The sequence below is a fragment of the Quercus lobata genome, chromosome 3, assembly GCF_001633185.2.
Source record: "Quercus lobata isolate SW786 chromosome 3, ValleyOak3.0 Primary Assembly, whole genome shotgun sequence".
NCBI lineage: Eukaryota > Viridiplantae > Streptophyta > Magnoliopsida > Fagales > Fagaceae > Quercus > Quercus lobata.
Window position 1 is genome coordinate 449,670 of NC_044906.1, and position 22,118 is coordinate 471,787.

Consider the following 22,118-nt stretch of genomic DNA (forward strand, 5'->3'; position numbering starts at 1 on the left):
TATCATGCAACACATAGATGCAGCAGGGTTGACTGGTTTATTCAAGGTTCCTGATATGGAGGTCGACCACGCCTTGATCACGGCGTTGGTTGAGCGGTGGCGTCCGGAGACGCACACGTTCCACTTACCCCATGGAGAAATGGGTATCACCTTGCAAGATATGGAGGTGATGCTGGGGCTTCCGGTGGATGGGTTGCCTGTCACTGGGAAGACAGACTACATATGGAATGAGCTGTGCGAACAGTTGTTGGGCCATAAACCTCCACCCTCGATACCAAACTCAAACAAGTCTATCCTTGCTGGGGCGAGGATAAGATACACCTGGCTTGATGCACAGTTTGCCGATCCCTTAGTTGCGGACGCTGCTGACGAAGTCGTGCAGCAACATGCCCGCTACCACCTACTTGTACGGATGGGGGCCCTCTTGTTCATGGACAGGTCTGCGGACCGGGTCTCACTGCTGCCTTTGCAGTTGCTCAACCCAGTCAGCAATGCGAGACGGTATAGCTGGGGTAGTGCAGCATTGGCCTGGCTGTATAGGCAACTTTGTGGTGCATCGAAGAAGGATGCGATGCAGATTGGAGGAGCACTCTTGTTGGTGCAGCTATGGGCCTATTCAAGGTTCCCACAATTATGCCCTGTTGTGAGGCCGCCTCTACCGCCAGTGCACTTAGGGCCCCTTGCCATTAGGTACATTCATTGAGTTCTCGTTATTTGTCTCTTTCATATAATTAAAAATATGCCAAACTAACAAACGAAAGAAACTTATCAATGCTTAGTATATGGATGTGAAATATAAAAGCAAAGTTTGTTAAATGTAAGGTTCAGTAATGAGCATTTGTCGACACCTCATGTTTGGTAGGTGGAGCGGGCCAAAATGCACCGCAGAGCATGCCACACACGTCCTTGCTGCGTACCGGGCGTCACTGGCTACAGTACGGGCCGAGCAGGTATTCGGTTAATTTAGTTTGAATTCTTATGACCACGTTTCCCTCAATTCTTATGACTACGGGCCGAGCACGTTTCCCTCAAATGCACCGCACATGCTTTTATTTTCGTTTCCCTCAATTTTTATTTTATTTTGAATTCTTGGATTGTTGTAGGAATGAGTTGATTTCATAATACCATCCAATCATTTTGTTTGATACTTGGATTTCCATCCCATCATTTAACTCAATTGGAATGTCCATCGTGAAGTACTTCACATTAGAACTTCCATTTGTAGCACCTGCATGAATACTTGCTCGTCCTTACATAAAGTAAAACAAAAGTAAAAAATTCTTGAATGTTAAATCAAAGGGTTTTTTCCAAATTGGGTTGGATTGAAGGGTTTTTTCCAATGCAACCCAACTCACATGACTCAGGTTAAGTTGGGTTAAATCAATGGGTTATATATAAATTTAGTCATATATATATAAAGTAGAATTTGGCTATATTCTTCATTATGTACGGAAACGTTTGTGATTTACACCGAAAAAAAAAAAAAAAAACACAGAATAAATTGTCCCTTTTCCAAGATGTTTGAAGCATGTGCAACATGCGCAAAAGATTGAGCATGAAGTCTTGGTTTAGTGCAAGACAGTGAGTTCAAACTTGTGTTGCAACCAAAAAACAAAAACTCCACCAATTGTTACAAATGTCATTAAGCTGATGCAATGAAGAGAAGACGCACATATTGGATTATGTAATTGGTTATAATTCAATGAGAAATGAATTTACCTAATAGTATACCAAAGATAATCAGATTTGTCTTTGGTTGTATTTGTGTGCTCAAGTAATTCATTTGATTTTAATGATGCATCTTCGAAACTGACGATGACATCTTTAAATTCTTTCCAGCTACTAACTGAATCAAAAGTTTGTGTTCATTTTCTGATTATGTCATTATACACCGTTTCAACCTATTTAACATGAGAAAATAGAACTTTTAGCCTGCTATGAAAATGAACTAAAAAATTTCAAAACAATATTTCTTAAGACTTTATATAAGGCGAATGATTGTAAACGCAGAAGATATCAATTAAATTCTAAACAACAAATTTCCTACTATAAACTTGACAAATATGGGTCTTTTCAGAACAAGGGAATCAAGGCATATTAGAATACAAATGATATTTTCAAAACGCATGGCCCCTGCGCAAGGATGACACGCATAAATCGAGAAATGGTCCAAATTTTTTTCTTTCCCTAATCCTTGCGTGAATTCTGCTTCACTGTCTTCTTCGTTGTTTTTGCACTTTCTGCTTCTTTACATGCGTTTTGGAGTCTTGCTCAACAGGTTAGCCCAGACTTGTGCTCATAATTCTTTTAGAGAGAGTTTGAATCTTTGATAGTTGTTATACTTCAATATTAAAGCTTTAAAATAGAAATTTTTTTTAGAACTGTTGAAGCTTATTAATATTTCACACCTTCTGGATTCGCTATAGTTTTGGTGGTTGACTTAGATATTACCACAATTATATTCCAGATTTTCGTTGAATTAAATTTGCTGAGTTAGAGCTTCTCTTCACTGTTGTAATATAGTTGGCTGTTAAATCTCATAAAATGATAAAATTCTTTAAATTTAGAACGTTGGGAAAGCTGCAAATGTTAAACTACGAAAATTTTATCTAATTATTGTGTAATCATGACATGAGAGCAAAAATATAACCCCAATTTGCATTTTTGGCCTAAGTACAGAAACAGAGGGAATGATGACATTATTGATCATTGGCCCGTAAAACACATGATCACTTCTCTGGCTTTCATTGAAATTTGAAATTAAGCAAACTAAAGGATGGAGTTACTCTGCCTTGAATGTCATAGAGTGACCATAGGCTAAGCCATTGCCATAGCTTGTCCTTGTCCAATGCTGGATGGTTGTCATTGCTTGGGTCCACACTGTGAAATTTCCAAAATACAAAGCCATTAGTGCCCCCCCACTAGGAACTCGAGAGTCCAGGGTATAGGTTAAACCCTTTGTGAGATTTGGGGTTGTTTAGGATGCCAGAGTGAGCACCGAAGATAGTCTCAATTGTTGCTTTGCCTTCAAAAACTTACTAATGTTTGGAGTTTATGCATTTCACTACCCCTGTGACAGAACATAGCAATATTTAGTATTAAGTGACCATCTAAGGTTAATATAAACTTTTATGTTATCTAAACATCCGTTTGGGATGTTCTAGTTGATGGTGTTTTCATAGGTAGTCAATGTGAATCTAAGCTCTTTACAATTCATTGGTGCCACTGGTGCTGCAGGTGGTTTTAGTGTGTGAGCTCCATTTGGGCATAGATATAAGTTTCATAGGTACGATCGAACTCTCTTGGCTAGAAGTTTCATATGTACAATTGCACCAGATTACTATCACGCTCTACTTTAGTCGGTTGTTTTTGCATATAGTCTCAATATATGCTACAAATTTGATTAAACAAATAAAATTTAAGCTTGTACGGTTTGTAATTAAGCTTGTGAAATCACTTGTAATTAATTAATAAAATGTTATGAGCTTAAAACCATAGTTATTGCTCTGCCTAATAAGTAGACAATTTAGTATTTCTTCTTCTAACATAGGGGTATCCAGGATTACAAACATTGTTATTGTGATGCAAAAAACATTGTTACATTGTAAGTTATAAATTACCTTTGCTGAATTGAAGGTTATATTTTTACAGTCTAGTAGAATACTGTTTGACTTCGATTTACGTATTCAAGTGGTATATTTTGAATATGCACAGCCTCGATTGTCTTCTTGGAAAACAATGGCCTAAGTTTAAAGAAACAAATAATTGTTAATCAGTGATATATGAGAAAACATAAAGACGCTTGACACATTACCTCTTGTTGTTGACCTAAATGAAAAGTTAGTTCGTGCTCCTTGCACCAAAGTTGGAGAGCACAATTTAATTGCAGCATGCAACTCCTTAAGTTGTCCCCACTTTAGCTGCCTTAATAGTCCTAAAATTATTAAAAGCTATGGATTATTAACGAGTACTTTATTCATATAATTTTAGAAGCGTGCAAAATATGCTGCTCACCATATTCTTCAAGAGGAATGTAATTTTAGACATTGACATGATTAGTTTGAGATAACTAAAAGGCTTACGTAATTTCCAACACTAAAATTTATAAGAAATATATATTTACATAGAAATATAATAACAGTATTTGATGAGGATTATACCATGTAATAATTTACATAGCTTCCATTTCTTGCAATATAAAGTGCTACTTGAAATGCAATGTCTTCAGTAGACCTTATAATAGTCATTTTGTTCTCATTCATTGAAACATTGTTAATGACTAATGCAATTAATGTAGCACAATATTTCTATTATGATAAAAAGATTTTGCGAAATCATCAACTTGGATTCATCTTACAGCCATAAGGATGCTCTAGTACCCTCCTCTAAGTTTGGTTCAGATTGAAAACCCTAGTATTTGATGGTGTCAGTTAGCTTTGAACCCTGTCCAGCATATGAACATGGGGCTGAAAATGGTGGACATGAACAACCTAGATCTTTTAATATTTTTTGCAGGTCAATTTTGTTGTTCTTTTACTTTCTGCCCAATAATCCCTGAAGATTTTGTGTACGACTAGAAGCAGACAGAAGATTCCATGCTTTGCATATTACATATCACAAACATAATGTTAAATTAGTATGATGTCTCACTATCACAAACATAATCTACTTATGCAGATTGTATGGGAGCCGTACACGCATACGCTAGGCTCCCTACCTGCGTATTGCACTGCTGGGCAGCATATTTGGAGGGCCGAGGTGCCGTTGATATTCTTTTGGATAGTGGAGTGGCATCATCCTGAGCGAGTCCTCCGTCAGTTTGGGATGAAGCAACCAGTTCCAAGTGTCGTGGATACGTCGACTACCCTTCACAAGATATCCCTTCAGGGTAAATGGGAGAAGAACTGGGAGGTAGAACATGATCCCTTTATTCGGCCATGGGCCAACCGAGTGAATGTAGTTCGCGGGTCCGATCTCCTAGACGATGATGATACGTATCTCGTTGAGTACATGATGTGGTACAATCGCCACACAAGGCGGTACATAACACCAGAGTCTGCGTATTGGGAACTCATGGTGAGGCAACAATTCCTATTTTATGGATGAAACCATTGTTGGATTAAATATCCTCAGCAACTTTATCATGCATGCAAAAGTCCACAATAATTATCGTTGTTACATCTCTATAAGTTTCTCTGTCATTTTGTTTTAAAGTCAAAAAATACTGCATGACATGTCATTATGTTTTAAAGTCAAAATACTGCATGATTTAAGTTGTTCATAACAAACTGAATTTGTCTTGATCCAATTTGTTTGCATGAGGAATGGTTAATGGGCAATGACTAATGATGACCACACCTTTGTTCATATAATTACATTCAACTTTTAAAAAGGGTGGGTTGGGTTGGGTTTTATTGTATTTTATTTTATTTTTTGTTTATTTTTTTTTGTTTTTGGTTGGCTTGTACTTTAAAATGGACGGTGCAACTCTGTGTAGTAGTGATAAATTCACATTTCATGATAGTTTAGATAGCCTTTCCTCCAGGACTGATTAATGTATTACATATTCCTTGATAGATATTACCTCTAGGATTGGGAAGTCCCTTACTAAACTGTTGGTAGAATGCAATTCCCAACAGCTTAAAGGTCATTTAAAATCTTGCAAGTATGCAGCAAGGAGATGTGCATTTATACTAGATTCAAGTATGATATATGTTCTAAGTTTTTGGTACTTCCCTTAATTGAAACTTGAAGCTTGCGTTTGATATTTTCAATTCATTTGATTTGGGCGTGTACGTTAGGAAATAATAACTTCAAAATATGTGTCCTGATTGCAATGTGATATTAATGGAGTTGTAAATCTGGTGAAGCCTAGATACAGAAGTGAAATTCTGATATTTTCACTTATGCTAAGATTGAACTTATGTACAACCAACTATACGTGTTTTTTAGGAGTATTATCTCAATGTTTAGATTGCATAGCGATAAACATAACAGGAAACTGAAAATTCCTGAGTGTTGGGTTGGAACTATAAAATTTTGCACAGGGGGGGCCAACCCCTATTTTTATACACTGTCTTTTTAAAGATGCTTCATAATTATAAGTAATATAAGGATTTCATTAGCTATGTTTGCTACTTTTTCTTTTGATTTTGGAACAGATTTATCCAAGTTTTGCATCATACTTGCGTTCTTGCTTTTATGACGCCCTTGTTTTGTAGGTTCGGACGATGATTAGGTCTATACCGAGGTGCGATGAAGGTTCTGACATGCACACTGACCTTACATTTACACTAGAGCTTGTGGAGGAGCTAGGCCGACTTAAATTGGCGAATGCGCTTGCAGAAGCAGTTGACATTGATACACAGGCCCCAGTTCGTGGCGGGCAACGTGGTGGGTCTCGTGGGGGTGGACATCGTGGAGGTGGTCAAGCTGGTCGCAGCCGTACGACCGAGTCGGCTCCCATCTACGAGGAAGGGAATGAGGAGGGTGTAGAAGAGGCATGGCTTGGCACTGATTGGGTACTGTCTGATGACGACGGCAGGACACCGCGATGCACGCCTGGCGATGGTGCTGGGCCATCCCATAGCGTCGATCATCAGGGCACTGTTCCAGCCCACACTACATCCCATGGTGCTAGCACGGACTTTGAGGGCCCTCCTCGTATGTCGCCCCCAGTTTTCAGTGGATCTGCCCATGATGGTGGATGCATATTTGTCCCCACACCAGGCATGCCCACCCCACCTCTAGTGCATGTGGACCCCACCATGTCAGCTCCATCTCAAACCCCCCACGGAGAGGCTGTACAGATTGAGCAGATACCGGCTGAGGACATTGAGCCGGTGGAGGCTTTGCGGAGATCGCGACGCCCGCGTGCGCATGCTCCCGATTGCGGGACCGGTGATGGTATGTACTTCGTCTACACTTCCCATCTTCTTGAGCTACTTGTACTGTGCATTTGATTGATTATGTTAATTTAATTATGCTGTTGTGTCTGATGAAACAGGTAAGATTAGACCTGTCAGGGCATATGGGCGGAAACGAAAAGATCATTAAATGCCTTAGTGTATGCTTATACTTCCTGCCTATAGGTGACTGCATAGTTACGTTTCACTTTTCTTCTAAAGTCGTATTTTTTTTTTAGACCTAACTGCAATGGTGGACACGAAAAGGCCATTGAGCTGGATTGTCCTTGTGTGCTTATTCTTCATGTGTATAGGTGACTGGAATAAGCATGCAAAATGTTCTACTAATTGGGGAGAATCTTGGTGGCTGTGCATCTATTTCTGGATCATTGCTTGGGGAGAATACTGGCTGTCAATGTGTTTGTTGTCAAGAAATTGATATTTTGGAGAAAACCCATAAGGCGTATTGTATTTATTGATGTATTAGGAAGTTTTTCTGCACTTGGAGTTTTGATTGCAATTTGACAAATGTCTGGATTGGTATTCATTTGAAGCCAAACTTTCTTGTGTTTTTGTATGTTGTTAGCTACAGTAAAGTGGGTTGTAAGAGAGTAATTTGTTTTTTTATTTTTGTTATTTTTGTGAGAAACAAATGTGTGGTATTGTTGATAAGCAAGAAGAAGTAATTTGATACTTTCTGTAAAAGAGTTTGATGACGAAGTTTATGCGGATCAATGGCAGAACCAACTCCTTTGTAGCAAATCATTTATCCGAGTCTCTACAATGCTTGGCTAGGTATGTGTCTCTCTCCTAATTTTCTGATTCGCCTTCCCTACAATTCCTAGATTGGTACATCCTCCTTCCCATTTTCTTATTTTTAATCTCCTTTAAATCCCCTCCTCTCTAGAATGATTAGATCTGTGTACATTTGATTACAAGTTCGTTAGTAGGAACTTTGGAGAATAGAATTTATATTTTTTTTTTCTGAGTTCTAGAGCAGCTCACAATATAACTTACCCAAAGCTGAAAACGGCAAAAATCTTAGTTATGTGTGCATGTTTTGTTCCTTTCGCTTCTTGGGGTTTGTAATTGTTATTTATCATTGTATATATTACCTTTTCATTTTGGTAGCAAATTGGGAACCCAATGAGAAACATTTAATTGATTATTGATTTTTTCATCAATTAGCCTTCTTATTTTATGATTTTCAGTATATATATATATATATATATATATGTTGTGTGTGTCATTGGCCAATGAATCAAATCTTGTCCATCATTTGCTTTAATGAAATGATGGAGGCGTTAATGAAAAATTTGCATACTGTTTGAATGTTACTTTTATTGTTTGTGTATTGCCGTTTTTTGGGTTTGAATTATTATCTATGCTTACAAAGGTATATGCATTTTTCTCAATAATTTTCGGTTAGTATCTAATGTCTCCTTCACCACAGCACATTAAGACGTTGGAGAAGTGGCCAACCTTCAGAATCCTGGGAGGCTCATAAGGCAGCAATCCAAGCACTCATAAAGCTGCCTTCAGGCGAGCTTGTTACAGGTATAATATGATTCAGTAGATGACTGTTCTGCTAGATATTGTTTTAGATTTTGTTGGTAGTTGGAACTGGTTACATCAGATTGGAATGCATAGATCCAACTATGTCTTTCACTATGAACTTATGGGGTTCATTTTTATGCTACCACGATTTTAGGTTCAAGTGATACAACTTTAAAACTTTGGAGAGGAAGCAAATGTACACATACTTTTGTTGGGCATACAGGTATTTTTTCCATTTATTTGCCTTCATTGTGCTTTATATATATATATATATATATATATATCCTTATCTGCAATGTGTTGAAATCATGTGGGAATGAAAATAATTGTAGATTTTGCAAACTAACGATGCTGTAAAATTTTCTTCTTACATGTCTGTTTGGTGATCATCAAACATATTTTCTTTGAGCTTCCTATAAGTTAGAAGTGGAAGAAGCATTTAATAAGACTTCTGATCTACAAGTGTGTTGCATGTAATTGTACAAACTAACGATGCTGTAAAATTTTCTTCTTACATGTCTGTTTGGTGATCATCAAACATATTTTCTTTGAGCTTCCTATAAGTTAGAAGTGGAAGAAGCATTTAATAAGACTTCTGATCTATAAGTTGGCATTAATTGACCAAACTGTTGACATGGGTAATCCTCATATGTTTAGTGCTTTACATGGTTTGATTGCTAAAAAATTTAGACATGATGATCCCTCTTTGTCTCCTGTGGAGTATTTGGTGGGAAAGGAATGCTTGCACTTTTGACGGAAGTGAGATTGATTCTTGATTTGAAGTTGCTCTTCCGGACTTTATCTAAGCGGACTAATGCTTTGGCATTCATTACCAATCTGACTGGTTTTGTATTTATCTTCACATGATTGAGAGTTGTGTTATTTGCTTCAAACTTGGCTTTATAATATGGCTTTATATATCATTGATAAAACAGATCAAATATAGGCTGATGCACTTGTTCTGAGGGGGATCAGTTGCACATTTGAGGAAGGGCACAAAATACGTATTGTTGGCAGAATTGGCAGTGGCAAGACCACTCTCATAGAGATGAACCTGTTTTGTCCAGTGGAGCTAGCTAGAGGGAAGATATAGTAATGTATTTATTGAAACCTGTAGTATTCCATGTAATGTTCACTTTTTACGTAACTTTTAAATTTTAAGTGTTCATTTTTTTCCTAATTCAGAATAATATTACAAGGTACATCATAATTTTAGGGTTTTATTTACTGTGTTTGGGATTCAAGAACCTTTATATAGCTGTGTTATTTGTTTTTTTAGTTGGTTGGTGTCAATTTTTATTCATGGTCATTTTGTTCTGGACTTCTATATTGTGGCTATTAAAATTTTCAGAATTGACTTGAAGAATTTAGATAATTTTCTAATGTTGGACGATTTATCATGTATGAATAATTCCAATCCTATCTTTTTTAAACTTTGAATTTTCTTTGATTGGTATGGATTGCAGTGAATCCTCCAACGAGGAGGATTTCCAAATCGTTCATGTAGAGGTTATGCAATTCATTGTTGTTTTTTACGTCATGTACATTCGTTAATCGTGGCTCATTGTGTATAGGCTGATCTAGTATTTTGTAACTACACAATAATGGACTGCAGTGAATCAAATAGACGGGGTACGACCAAAGCTGACTGAATAGGATCAAATAGAGTAAATAGAATGTAGTACACCGATTTTCCTAGAAACCACAGTGGACTGAATAAGACCAAAGTAGATATAATGGACCGAATAAGACCAAAGTAGTCCAAAAACAAAAATAATAAGGTTATTTTTCTATATATACATATCTGCCAGTGAAACAATTGGAAAACGATGACACTTCTACTTAAAGCACACATGACAACAGATGGTACTTGGAAGTATACACATATCTTACTAAATACCACAACAAGAAGTCGTACTTTTGCATTCATGCATCCGTACGTTGTCTCGTGGGTGCATCAACTTCATCATCCCCCACAACATGAGCCACCACTTCATTCAACATGTTTGCACTCAACGTTGCGATCCTCCTTGCGTGGTCACGCTCCTCAATGGCAACTTCCAACTGATACCTTAACAAAGTGTGCCTAATGTCTCCACTGCCATAGTTGGTTCCTTCGCTTTGAGAAGTGCTAGGTGGAGTTGAGGTTGATATGTTTGGAGTTTCCCACGATGTAGACGCACCACCATGCACGCCCATACCATTACCATGCAAATACTCCATGTATGCAGCTTCGGCTTCCCTTCGATCTTTATATGATTTGTGATTGGCGTTTGGGAATTTATGAACTTGTCTACTCGCATCTAGCCAACTGTCGTATATGCCTGGAACACGACCGTTAAACACAACATAGGTTCGTCCCATCCTGCTCTACAAACACGCAATGGTGGGAATTCTTTGCACTAGAATGTGGTTGCACCTTCTAACGTGTGAAGTGCGCTTTTGTAGAGGAAATGGGGCTAAAACTCGATTCTATAGAAATCGAGTTATAGCATGCGGAGTTACATGTAACTCGACTTCTTATTAACCGAGTTTCTGAAATGCCGTCATTTCAATATGTCTTGTCAACAGTAACTCGATTTATGTGGTATCGAGTTTTATATAAAATCGATTTCCTTAATATCGAGTCATATTGTCCCCCTCCCCACATTTTAGAATCCATGCACGTGTCTGGCTCTATCTGTGTTGAAAACCTTCACTGTCTGGTCTCTGAAAAAGAAAGCCTATGAGGTGAACAAAGTTTGCTAACTCTTCTGCCATTTTCCTTGTCATTATTGCATCCTCACCAGGCGTGCTGTTGCTGTGGTCCCCTTCTTCTTTGTTCTGGCACATCTTCCCTGACAGGTATATATTCACTTACATAACTACTTATAAATGGATTGACTTACATAACTACTTATAATTTGGATTGCTTTCTACAACTGTTTTATTCTGACATTATGTGTGTGTATATATATACATAAATGTATGTATGTATAGATATATGTATATATAGACAAACGTACTTACCCATATCATAAGATGTATATGTGGCATTCCCAAATATATGTATACACACACACACACACACACACACACACACATATATATATATACATGTATGTATGTGTGTATATGCAAATATATGTAAATATAAACAAAGCTACCTACCCATATATGATCACATGTATGTATATATATATATATATACACACATGTATAGGTATGTTTACATATAATGTATGTGCTTAGGGCACCAATTTTTTGAAACATTTTGTTAGGAATTGCAAAAACTGTTAATGCATTGAAAATCCTGAAAAAAATTGTCCAAGAAACGATTAATTATTGTGTGCTCTTATGACTTATGTGAGAATAATCTTATATGTGTGTGTGTGTGTGTGTGTGTGTGTGTGTGATAGTGACATTGTATACATATTGTTCCTAAATATGTCGAGTTTTATATAGTAATGTATATAATAATTATTTTTGAGAATTCTTTTGGGAAATATGTATATAATCATTCTAAATAAACATATATATAAACAAACATTGTACGGTGAATTCATATGATGACATATGCATTCATTCATACATATTAACAATGATGTGTAATGTATACTGAGGTTTAAATTGTATGGCTCTTTCAGTTCTGAAAGTCTTTACTGTGTGGGTTCTGAAAAAGAAAGCCTGCGAGGTGAACAAGTTTTGCTGACCATGTTTGCATTTTCCTACTCCATATTGCATCCTTACCAAGCGATATTACAAACACCCTGATTCTTTGTTGTGGCACGTCTCCCCTAAAAGGCCAATGTTTGTGTCCAAACGAATCAAGTGTGTACACCTATAATTAGGATAGCATCATAGTGCATCTGTAAAAGATTAATTACTGTTGCATTAACATAACCCCCTATCTTCTGCATGATAACCACAATTAATTGTCCTTATCCAGGTCTGGCATGGGTCGTCACTGCTTCTACGTTTACTATGATGGGGAACAGTATTTCCATGACTTGCATGGGCTGTCCTATAAAGGCGAGTCAGTGAAGCAGAAGTTCATTGAGTTGAAATGGGGAACACACTTGAGAAAAATGCACCGGAAGATAATGGAAGCTCTACGGTTGGACAAGGAGTCACATAAGATATCCATTGTGTACCGTGCCCCCCAGATACTTGTGAGTACTCAGGTTGTCTACAACTCAAATCCGTTGGGTTGCAATGCTGACGTGGACATGATGTGGGCAGTGATTAAGCGGACCCCCCAGTTCATAGCGTCCGACTTGTATGTAACTGTTGAGGCTGTTGGGTTCCATGGTAGTGCAAGTTCACAGCATGCCAGTGGGGTGGAAGAGCCACACTCATTGTCGGTTGACGTGCATCCTCCCTTTGCCTATGCCACGCCTTTCCCCTACAATAATCAACCATGTAGTGCGGTTGATCATTTGGACAACACCGAAGTGGTGGGCGCCACCAATACACATGATGTGGGAGGGTCTACTCACACATATGAGCATGTCCAAGCTGATATGGACGGGGGAATTGATATTGATGCCAGCCGAGATGTGTATGAAGAGTTCATTGATACTGATGGACCAGTGGACGACGCGGAGGTCTTAGATGTACCACTGATCGAAAATAACGAGGAGGATTGCCTTACAACAGTTCCTATCCCAGAATGGTTCACATCAAACACATGGGACAATATTAATGACCCATCACCTGCATTGGGTACAGGACATCTTACAAGTTGGCATAAAGATGACCACCCAGCAAGGGGGATGCTATTCAAGAATAAAGCCTCTGTTCAATATGTGTTGACCCTCTACTCTGTGGAGCATAATAAGCAATACAAGGTCATCAAGTCTGACACCAATAGGCTGGTAGTGCGGTGTAAGAATGAGGCATGTCTGTGGTCAATTCGGGCCAATTGCAGCAAGAAGCACGGGATGTGGGTTATCAGTACATGTAAGGGTCCCCATAGTTGCTCATCCCTCCAGCTACCAACTGATGGGCGGATGATGGATTCAAAGTTCATCTCCATTGCACTTGAGAAGTATGTACGGGAAGACCTAACCCGAAAGGTAAGGGACTTGCGTAGTATGTTGCATGCAAGGCATGGGCATGATGTAACTATGTACAAGGTTTGGGAAGCCAAACAGAAGGCAGTTGCACGTATTTACGGGGATTTTGACGAGTCGTACGCAGAATTGCCACGATTTCTAGCTGCATTGTCTGATGCAGATCCGGATACTGTGACCACATTAAAGTGTGACCCCCATGTCCCGGGGACTTGTATATTCAACTCCGCGTTTTGGGCTTTCGGTCCGTGTATTAGAGGGTTTAGGCATTGCAGGCCGGTGATAAGCATAGATGCAACGCACCTCTATGGCAAGTACAAAGGAAAGCTGTTGATAGCAATGGCAACAGATGGTAACAACGAGGTTTATCCACTCGCATTTGCCGTTGTCGAAAGCGAGAGCACGGAGACATGGGGATGGTTCTTGGCATGCCTGTTGACCTATGTTACAGACCGCACCAATTTGTGTATAATATCCGACAGGCATCGTGGGATACAATCATGCTTCGATGACACCACTAGGGGCTACTTGCAACCGCCCTTAACCCATCACCGGTATTGCCTCCGCCATTTAGTAAGCAATGTTAACACTAACTTCAATAGTGTGCCGTTGAAGAACTTGGTATGGAACGCAGCAACTGCGAATCAAGTTAGGAAGTTTGAGAACACCATGGATTGCATCAAGAATGTCAACCCGGCTGCGTACGACTATCTTAAGGAGGTAAATCAAGAAAAGTGGACACTTGTACATGACCATGGGCACCGATATGGGGCAATGACAACCAACCTGTCAGAGTGCTTCAATGGGGTACTTAAGGGCGCACGTAGCTTGCCCATAACTGCAATGGTGAAGTTTACATTTTACAAGGTGAACTCATACTTTGACGAACGTCGAAACAAAACCCTAGAGAAGTTGGAAGAGGGGCAAGTGTGGTGCAAATATGCCTATGACAAGTTCGAGGAAAATCAAGAGAAGGCGAAGCTCCATATTGTTAGAAGGATGAGTGCGCAACAACGGTTATATACAGTGGAGACACAGTCTTCACTGTTGAACACTGGCGGGGGAGATCACACCCATAGGGTTTCCCTCATAGACATGACATGCACGTGCGGCAAATGGGAAGCAAACAAGATCCCTTGTTCCCACTTGATAGCAGTTTGTGCCAAACACAACCATGATGCCACTGAGTATATGGATCATTTCTACCGCCTTGAAGAACGGTATCACAGCTATGAGCCTATATTCCAACCACTAAAAGATAGGTTAGAATGGCCGGAGCCAGCAGAAAGGAGAACCGTGATGCCAAACCAGCGGTTGATCCGTGAGAAAGGTCGGCCCAAGTCCACGAGAATCCGCAATGAGATGGATGACGAGGATAGGGAGTTGCCAACCTCATTGTGGATTGAGAATGGACCAAAGTTGAAGTGTGGGTTGTGTCGCCAAGAGGGTCATAACCGTCGTACATGTCCAACTCGAAATGTGGCTTCAACAAGCCATGGTGCTATGTAGCAGGTAACAATTACAAATCATACTAACAAGGGGGTATCATAAGTTATTCTTCTTTACATGTTTAGATATTACATTATATGAGTTATAATTAAGATGTGGGCAGTAATTTGTAGATCGGAACCATGATAGTAATACCATTGTATCAAATGTAGCTCCACTTTGGGCAATCTTGTGATTACTTCTTCAAGTAGTTGCAGTTAGTCTTAACTCCTACATATTACCATTCCAAGTCTTTTGTCCCAGTTTTGGTGTTCTTTCAATCTTATTGTTTGTCGTGTACATATTCTAGTATTCATGAGGTCTCTATTTCCCTAACTGTATATGTTTTGCTGCAGATTTGTAATTGTTGCCAAGGTGTAACTGTAGATGCTCCTCATTTAAGCAGGCAAGCCTGAATGCTCTTCTATATTTGTCAATTCAATTTATTAATTACCATGGGTTGTATACTAATTTCTGTGTTGGCTACTCCTCAGAAAGGAGGCAACTTCTGAAAAGAACAAAAAGAAGGTGTCACTCAAATGCTATGACTCCATGTTTGCCTAAAACCATTGTTGGCGGATGCTGTCCAAGTTTCAACTTACAATTGTGAAGAACGTTTAAAATGCAGAAATGGAACTTTTTATTTTTGTACATCAACTGATTTAAATGCATAGAGGCTCTTTACTTACAAATAAACTTGTATATATGGATGATTTTTTTATTCGCGTAATGCAAATGGGGGAATGTTACTGATGGATGTGGTTGGTTATGATTTGTATGGATGACTTGTTGTTCACAGCATGGTTGTCAGCAGGTCCACTTTTACTATGAATAAGCATGATACTGAATGGGTGTGAACAGTGCAAGTCGCAAGCAAAACTACAAGTAGAAAGGTTATGCTAAATGAAACTCGATTTTCCAGCTAACGAGTTACGTTGCAGTCCATTTTCAATCCCCTTCGACTGTATCCATTCTCAATTGTCAAGTATCTGGGTTACTCGATTTCTCTAGATCCGAGTTACGTTCAACATAACTCGATTTATAGGGTACCGAGTTACGTTGGAGAGCACTCTACACAGCTAGATTCCTCTTGGATTGTATCTGGACCAGTCCAAATAGCTGGACTGGGTGTTTGAGCCCAGTCAAGGTAACTCGATTTCCTTATAACCGAGTTATGTTGAGAAGAACTCGCTATTTGTAGCTTCGAGATACGTTGAAGACCATTGTGCACACTTAGATTCCTCTTGGACTGCCTCTAGACCAGTCCAAATATCTAGGCTAGGTCGGGAAGCCAGTCAACGTAACTCGATTAAGTTATTACCGAGTTATGTTGAAAATAACTCAATATCTTTAGCATCGAGATACGTTGAAGACCATTGTCTACACTTAGATTCCTCTTGGATTGCCTCTGGACTAGTCCAATTATCTGGGCTGGGTCAGGAAGCCCAGTCAACTTAACTCGATTTAGTTGTTACCGAGTTATGTTGAAAGGAACTCGATATATATAGCATCGAGATACGTTGATCACCATTGTCTACACTTAGATTCCTTTTGGACTGCCTCTGGGCCAGTCCAATTATCTGGGCTGGGTGGGGAAGCCCGGTCACCGTAACTCGAGTTACTTATTACCGAGTTATGTTGAGAGAAACTCGAGATCTGTAACGTTGAGATACGGTGAAGACCATTTTCTACATGTAGATTCCTCTTGGATTGCCTCTGGACCAGTCAACGTAACTCGATTTACGTATTACCGAGTTACGTTCAGAAGAACTCGATTTCTCTAGCTTCGAGGTACGTTGAAGACGTGTCTACAGTTAGATTCCTCTTGGACTGCCTCGAGACTAGTCCAATTATCTTAACTCGATTTCTTTATAAGCGAGTTATTCGCATGTAACTCGATTTCTTTAGTATCGAGTAATTCTACTTTAACCTGATGTTCAGGATATCGAGTTACTTCAAATGGAGTTACTTCCAAACTACCACACACAACATGGATTCCTCTGAGATACACTGCGCACAGCATGGACTCCTTTTAGTCCCAGTACACATAACTCGATTTCTTAATAATCGGGTTATGTGTATGACCAACCCACTATTTAGTGCTCAAACGTACGAAGCAGCAACTGTTCAACTTCTTCTCAGCGAAAGTTTGGAGAACCAGAACAATGGCTTCTCAATGGCGGAGAGACAACGACGATGGTCCTGCTGATCGGTCCCCACACTTTTTCAAGATTATTCTGCCGAATGCTGTTCAAGAAGGAAAGCTTGTAAGTATGCTCAAATTTATAAACTAGATTCCTCTGAAAATCATATGCTAATTATACACTTCATCTTCTTTATTTGTGATTCTTGAGAAAATGTACATCTGTTACATGTAGTCAGAAAAACTTTCATTTTGCAATACGTAGGTTACACTTTAAGAAGAACACAGTCACATAACAGAGTACTTTTGCATCGTACACTTTTATATGAACAAAAAATGAAACAGGGATAAGCGCATGGTAGAGATTGAGGAAAAATAAATACAGAGCAAGAGCAGATGGCATTTTTTTGAAAATGTGATAGGGCTTATAGGGTCACCACAGATGTATAACTCCATTTAAACTGTGAAACTGTGTCCTGGGATCAAACTAGGATACAGAAATCGTTCACTCTTTTTATCATTTGTTTTTTAGAGTTCACAAACTTATGAAGTGGCTAAGTGGCAAAAATTACTACGTCTAAATCCAAATCCTGCCCATAAACAAAAGTGGGTCATCTTCAATGTTTCCCCAACACCCCAAAACCAAATCACAGACACATTATCAAAATACAACATTTCCCCAAAAATTTTTACATTTCAACAACAACAGAGAAATGTAAAATGTTGACAGCTGTTGATGGTTATTTTGGTTATAAGATTAGGTTGTATAATTTGGATTCAAAATTCATAAGATTTGTTACTGTTATAGCTATTAAATATAACGTCAATGTTGCAGGATTACATTTTATTTTGTTTGATTTTCTTTTCTTTTTTGTGTGGGGGTGGGGGGCTGTAACTAAGAAGTATTCTGCCATCATTCAAACTTTTATTTTCTAGCATTGTGTATAAGGATTGATTGCATGTGTTTATTTCCCTAGCCTGCATTTATGTTATGGAGATTCTTTTTACAGCGGATTCCAGATAAGTTCGTGCAGAAATTTGGAGTGGACCTGTCAGATATGGCCTTTCTCACTATTCCAAATGGTAGAAAATGGAAAGTCAAGTTGACACAACATGCTGGGGGGGTTTGGTTTCAAAATGGTTGGTCCGAATTTGCAAGCTCTCATGGTGTAGCCGTGGGCCACTTGCTGGTTTTCAAATATGAAGGAAATTCACAGTTTCATGTACTCATATTTGATGCCACTGCAACAGAAATAGACTATACTTTAGACGACGAACTCCAAGTTCATAGGATCGAAGATGATGAGAGTGATGACAGCTCTGTTGAAATCATCAAACACTTTTATAGGGGAGAGGGTTCAGGTTTGAATGTTACACTTTTGTAAGCAAGTGGTTGATTTGTTTAGCTTCTGCTCTATTAATTTTATGTGCATGACTTCGTATTTTCAACTTCTTTCAGGATCAGCCCATCCTAAGAAAGACGGTGGTGTAGCTAAAAATCTTGTTATAGCCAATGCTTTTAAATCAGAAAATCCCCTTTTCACTGTTATCATGCGTCCATCCTACGTTAATGGCAAGGATCGTGCGGTAAGCTTTTAGCTTCACTAAAATGGAATATTTTTGTAATTTAGAAATGCAACTCCCATTAACTATCATTTTTCATAGATCAATTAGAAAGATTGTCATACTAGATACTTGTGGCTGGACATTTTGTTGGTAATGATTTTTTCTTATTTGTGTTTTTAGGTGAAAAGATGTAGATCAATTAGATACTTGTTGCTGAAATATATTTGTTAAATATCTATTATTGTTCCTTGTACAGAGTTTACCCCAAGACATTATCAACTACTTACCAAGAGACGGGTTTACCAAGGACTACACCAAAGCAAGTATACTCCCTATCAAGCTCCAGATTGTGGACCGATTATGGCCTGTGAAGCTATACATTTATGAACGAAGTGGGGGTTCATCATGTGTCGTATCAGCTGGTTGGTCTGCATTTGTGAGGGAAAATAGTTTGCAAGTAGGAGATGTTTGCGTATTTGAGCTGATTATGAGGGACGGTGTTCTGTTCAACGTCCACATTTTCAAGTGCCAAGACTAAGTGGTTAGGGTGGATGCAAAGTGATGATAATATTATGTGATGTTCAGAGTGTGTTTACTTTGCAACTTTACTATTCATCCCTATTTTGTTCATCCCAGTTTGCAACTTTATTGATTGGGTACTTTTGTGATGTTTAGAGTTTCACTCTTGGAAAATTTTTAATTACTATGATGAACTTTCATATGTATTTTAAAATGAATGTGATGCTGTATTTTTTTCTGCGCTTTTGTTTGGATTTTGGCCTTTTTGCATGTCATTCAATTATATTACATTGAATGGCGACTCTTGGATTTTATTTTAGGGGGGTCAACATTGTTATTGCTATAGGATTTTGTTCTTTTTAGATGACATTGTTGTATGTTTTGTATATATTGTAACACTTTAATACAATAACACCATGTGCAACATAGGTTAGTCATTATTTTTGATGTTTGCAAATTTAGATGTTTAAAAAATAAGTGAGAAGTTAATCCATCAATTGTGTCAATCAATATAATGTGGCAAATTGAAAAGCTTGATAGCTAAATTTTCAAAATTTCACTTGGTAGCAATTTTTCAAATGTTATAGATGAAGTTGGAACTTCTTGTAAACTGCAAGGACTAAAATAGGTACTGTTTTCTTCAATGAACTTGATGAATCGTTGCTCAAAGAAAAATATCATTGTTTCCTGAAAAATCTTTGTATCTTACAAATGAATAACACAAAATACTGGTGAAATATGTACCAATACGCTATTTGCAGCCAAATTTTCCACGGCTCCTTTGCCAGCTAAAAAACCACGAACAAGAGGACTGTATGGAACTATTCCAATGCCAAGCTCCCTGCATGTACAAAAACATTAAAATTCGAGAGAGCATACTCATGCTTCTGGATAAGATAATTAAATTATATTGAAATCAAATCTACACAAAATGGATGATATTTTTTTTTTTTGTTGCAGTAGTCCTTCAAAAGAACAGTAGTGTTGCAAACGCAAGGATGAATATAAGGGGAAAATAAAAAAGGAGAGAGATTTAGGATACACGGAAGCATTCACAACACCAAAATTTATAGAAAAACATCATCTTTGAACTAAACAAACCTGCAAACAACATCTGTCAGACTCCTATCATAACTGCTGCCATTAACTGCTTATGAAAGTGGGTCATCCACACGGTAGAAATGCAAGTAATTCTATCATTGTCATAAGGAATCATGAGTCTGGATTATTTCTAAATCCATTTTCTCAAGAAATTTTCATGAAAAAGAAATTTTCATGAAAACTGTGAAACTTACATTTTATTGAAAATCATACCACTAAAAAAGAAGTAAATAAAAAATATTAAATAAAAAGGCTCCGCATGATTTTTGGAACAACTTAGAAGACTACTTGTTATTGTCAATTAATGTTGAGAAATGATTACACCTAACAGGAAGATTAAGGGAGACCAGTGAAAATAACTCAAGTTCTACAAAATTGAGTAACTCTGCAAATAACTCGCTTTATGATGTATCCATTTATATGCAAGCCATTACACACAGAAATTGCATTCTTGAGATATTCTACTGCAAATAACTCGATTTTACCGGAGTTCGGTTTTGTGCGAGGTAGCCATATACAGTTGGATTCCTCTTGGACTGCATCTGGACCAGTCCAAATATATGGGCTGGGTGGGTGCATGTGTACAACGTAACTCGATTTTCCAAATCTCGAGGAATTTGAATTCTTGTGAGTGTCCACTGCACAGAACTCGATTCAAGTAGAATCGAGTATTGTGGCAGGCCTACCTTTAAACTTCGATTCGTCTTGGACTGCATCTGGACCAGTCCAAATATCTGGGGGCCCAGAAAAATAACTCGAGTTATGTATAATCGAGTTATTTGAAATTAACTCGTTGTCTGCAACATCAAGTTATGAGAAAGCCGTTCCACCATTAACTGGATTCTTGTTATTTGTGCTACACATAACTCGATTTACGGACAGTCGGTTTATGTGCAAGCCTTTGTGCTGAAAATTTGATTGCATGTAACTCGATTTCAAGAAAATCGAGTTATATGGACATTACAATCTATTACCCATTTTTATTAACTCTTCCCCAGTTTTGCAGAACTTGCAGCTGTCCGAAATTACATCTTCGATTGCTCTCGCTTCATCCGGCTAGAACCCACAATTTCCCGCGCAAATTCGTCGAGGATTTTACATAGTAAGACTCTTTTAACGGTTGCTGTCTTTGAAATTACACATTGTTGGTGCATTATTCTCAAATTTTGCATTTTGATGCTTCACACTTCTATGTCTATGTCTATGAAGATTGTGATGAAATTGGGTGTTTGCCTAGTCAAATGTATTGTTGTTAGTAAGGTTGCCTATGTCATAGGTTGTCTTCCTTCCACAAAATGAACTTGCCAGTGGCTCCATATGTGTGTGGTATAGATATATGCTGGTTGTATGTCTGAACTGTACATTGTGCAATTTATTTTCTGTTTTTTGTAGAAGCTGGTGAAACTTACTACATGTAGCTACGATGGTATGATATATGTCAGTTCCTAAATCCACTTGTATGTTTCCTATATAATAAGACTTATGTTATATACTCTATGTCTCTAACTTCAAATTATTGACTCGGACCAAAATGCATTACAATTATTGCACCAACTAAACAACCCGTGAATAAGAATATTGTTTTTTCATTGTGTTGTTGTAAACTGCTCTAGACAGTATATTGTGTGCATGATTTTCTACACATGGTATCTGGTTACTCTTCAATTTTTGTTCTCTGCTTCAAACTTCATTTTGGTTCTGTTTTTGTGTGAGCTGATCGTGTTTGCACTACTGACCATCGATTAGTTATGGGTCCGAAGAGGACTAAGAGGGGAAAATGCAAAG

The 22,118-nt window shown here is 38.2% G+C and overlaps 4 protein-coding genes and 1 pseudogene across 5 annotated transcripts; all 5 read left to right on the forward strand.

Moving 5' to 3' along the window:
- The first annotated feature begins 4 nt into the window (after positions 1 to 4).
- Positions 5 to 7,535, forward strand: LOC115979672 (serine/threonine-protein phosphatase 7 long form homolog). Its single transcript, XM_031101731.1, has 6 exons — positions 5 to 690; positions 863 to 950; positions 4,678 to 5,076; positions 6,222 to 6,906; positions 7,007 to 7,091; positions 7,173 to 7,535. Exons 1-5 carry the CDS (start codon positions 5 to 7, stop codon positions 7,054 to 7,056), a joined length of 1,908 nt encoding a protein of 635 aa, XP_030957591.1. The 3' UTR covers positions 7,057 to 7,091; positions 7,173 to 7,535.
- LOC115983093 lies at positions 2,069 to 2,179 on the forward strand (annotated as a pseudogene).
- LOC115979565 (phospholipase A-2-activating protein-like) lies at positions 7,198 to 9,662 on the forward strand. Of its 2 annotated transcripts, none has more exons than XM_031101615.1 (4): positions 7,198 to 7,700; positions 8,359 to 8,462; positions 8,617 to 8,685; positions 9,398 to 9,662. In XM_031101615.1, the coding sequence occupies exons 1-4, from the start codon at positions 7,618 to 7,620 to the stop codon at positions 9,406 to 9,408; spliced, it is 267 nt and encodes an 88-aa protein (XP_030957475.1). In that variant the 5' UTR covers positions 7,198 to 7,617; the 3' UTR covers positions 9,409 to 9,662. The 2 variants fall into 2 exon arrangements, with proteins under 2 accessions (XP_030957475.1, XP_030957476.1); XM_031101616.1 differs by having other exon boundaries at positions 9,409 to 9,662.
- A 2,735-nt stretch (positions 9,663 to 12,397) lies between these two features.
- On the forward strand, positions 12,398 to 15,025 carry LOC115979673. Its single transcript, XM_031101732.1, has one exon. It carries the CDS (start codon positions 12,398 to 12,400, stop codon positions 15,023 to 15,025), a length of 2,628 nt encoding a protein of 875 aa, XP_030957592.1.
- A 2,144-nt stretch (positions 15,026 to 17,169) lies between these two features.
- On the forward strand, positions 17,170 to 19,251 carry LOC115979674 (B3 domain-containing protein At4g01580-like). Its single transcript, XM_031101733.1, has 4 exons — positions 17,170 to 17,271; positions 18,158 to 18,509; positions 18,607 to 18,734; positions 18,970 to 19,251. The coding sequence occupies exons 1-4, from the start codon at positions 17,170 to 17,172 to the stop codon at positions 19,249 to 19,251; spliced, it is 864 nt and encodes a 287-aa protein (XP_030957593.1).
- Positions 19,252 to 22,118: the final 2,867 nt, after the last annotated feature.

Excerpts from the sequence above, each read along its gene's own strand:
- LOC115979565 (XM_031101615.1), top strand. The coding sequence starts at position 7,618 with ATGACGAAGTTTATGCGGATCAATGGCAGAACCAACTCCTTTGTAGCA. Across the intron at positions 7,701-8,358 it reads TCTCTACAATGCTTGGCTAG|CACATTAAGACGTTGGAGAA; the intron begins GTATGTGTCTCT and ends CCTTCACCACAG. Across the intron at positions 8,463-8,616 it reads TTCAGGCGAGCTTGTTACAG|GTTCAAGTGATACAACTTTA; the intron begins GTATAATATGAT and ends CCACGATTTTAG.
- LOC115979672 (XM_031101731.1), top strand. The coding sequence starts at position 5 with ATGCAACACATAGATGCAGCAGGGTTGACTGGTTTATTCAAGGTTCCT. Across the intron at positions 691-862 it reads TTAGGGCCCCTTGCCATTAG|GTGGAGCGGGCCAAAATGCA; the intron begins GTACATTCATTG and ends CATGTTTGGTAG. Across the intron at positions 6,907-7,006 it reads CGATTGCGGGACCGGTGATG|GTAAGATTAGACCTGTCAGG; the intron begins GTATGTACTTCG and ends CTGATGAAACAG.
- LOC115979673 (XM_031101732.1), top strand. The coding sequence starts at position 12,398 with ATGGGTCGTCACTGCTTCTACGTTTACTATGATGGGGAACAGTATTTC.
- LOC115979674 (XM_031101733.1), top strand. The coding sequence starts at position 17,170 with ATGGCTTCTCAATGGCGGAGAGACAACGACGATGGTCCTGCTGATCGG. Across the intron at positions 18,510-18,606 it reads TTATAGGGGAGAGGGTTCAG|GATCAGCCCATCCTAAGAAA; the intron begins GTTTGAATGTTA and ends AACTTCTTTCAG. Across the intron at positions 18,735-18,969 it reads TTAATGGCAAGGATCGTGCG|AGTTTACCCCAAGACATTAT; the intron begins GTAAGCTTTTAG and ends TTCCTTGTACAG.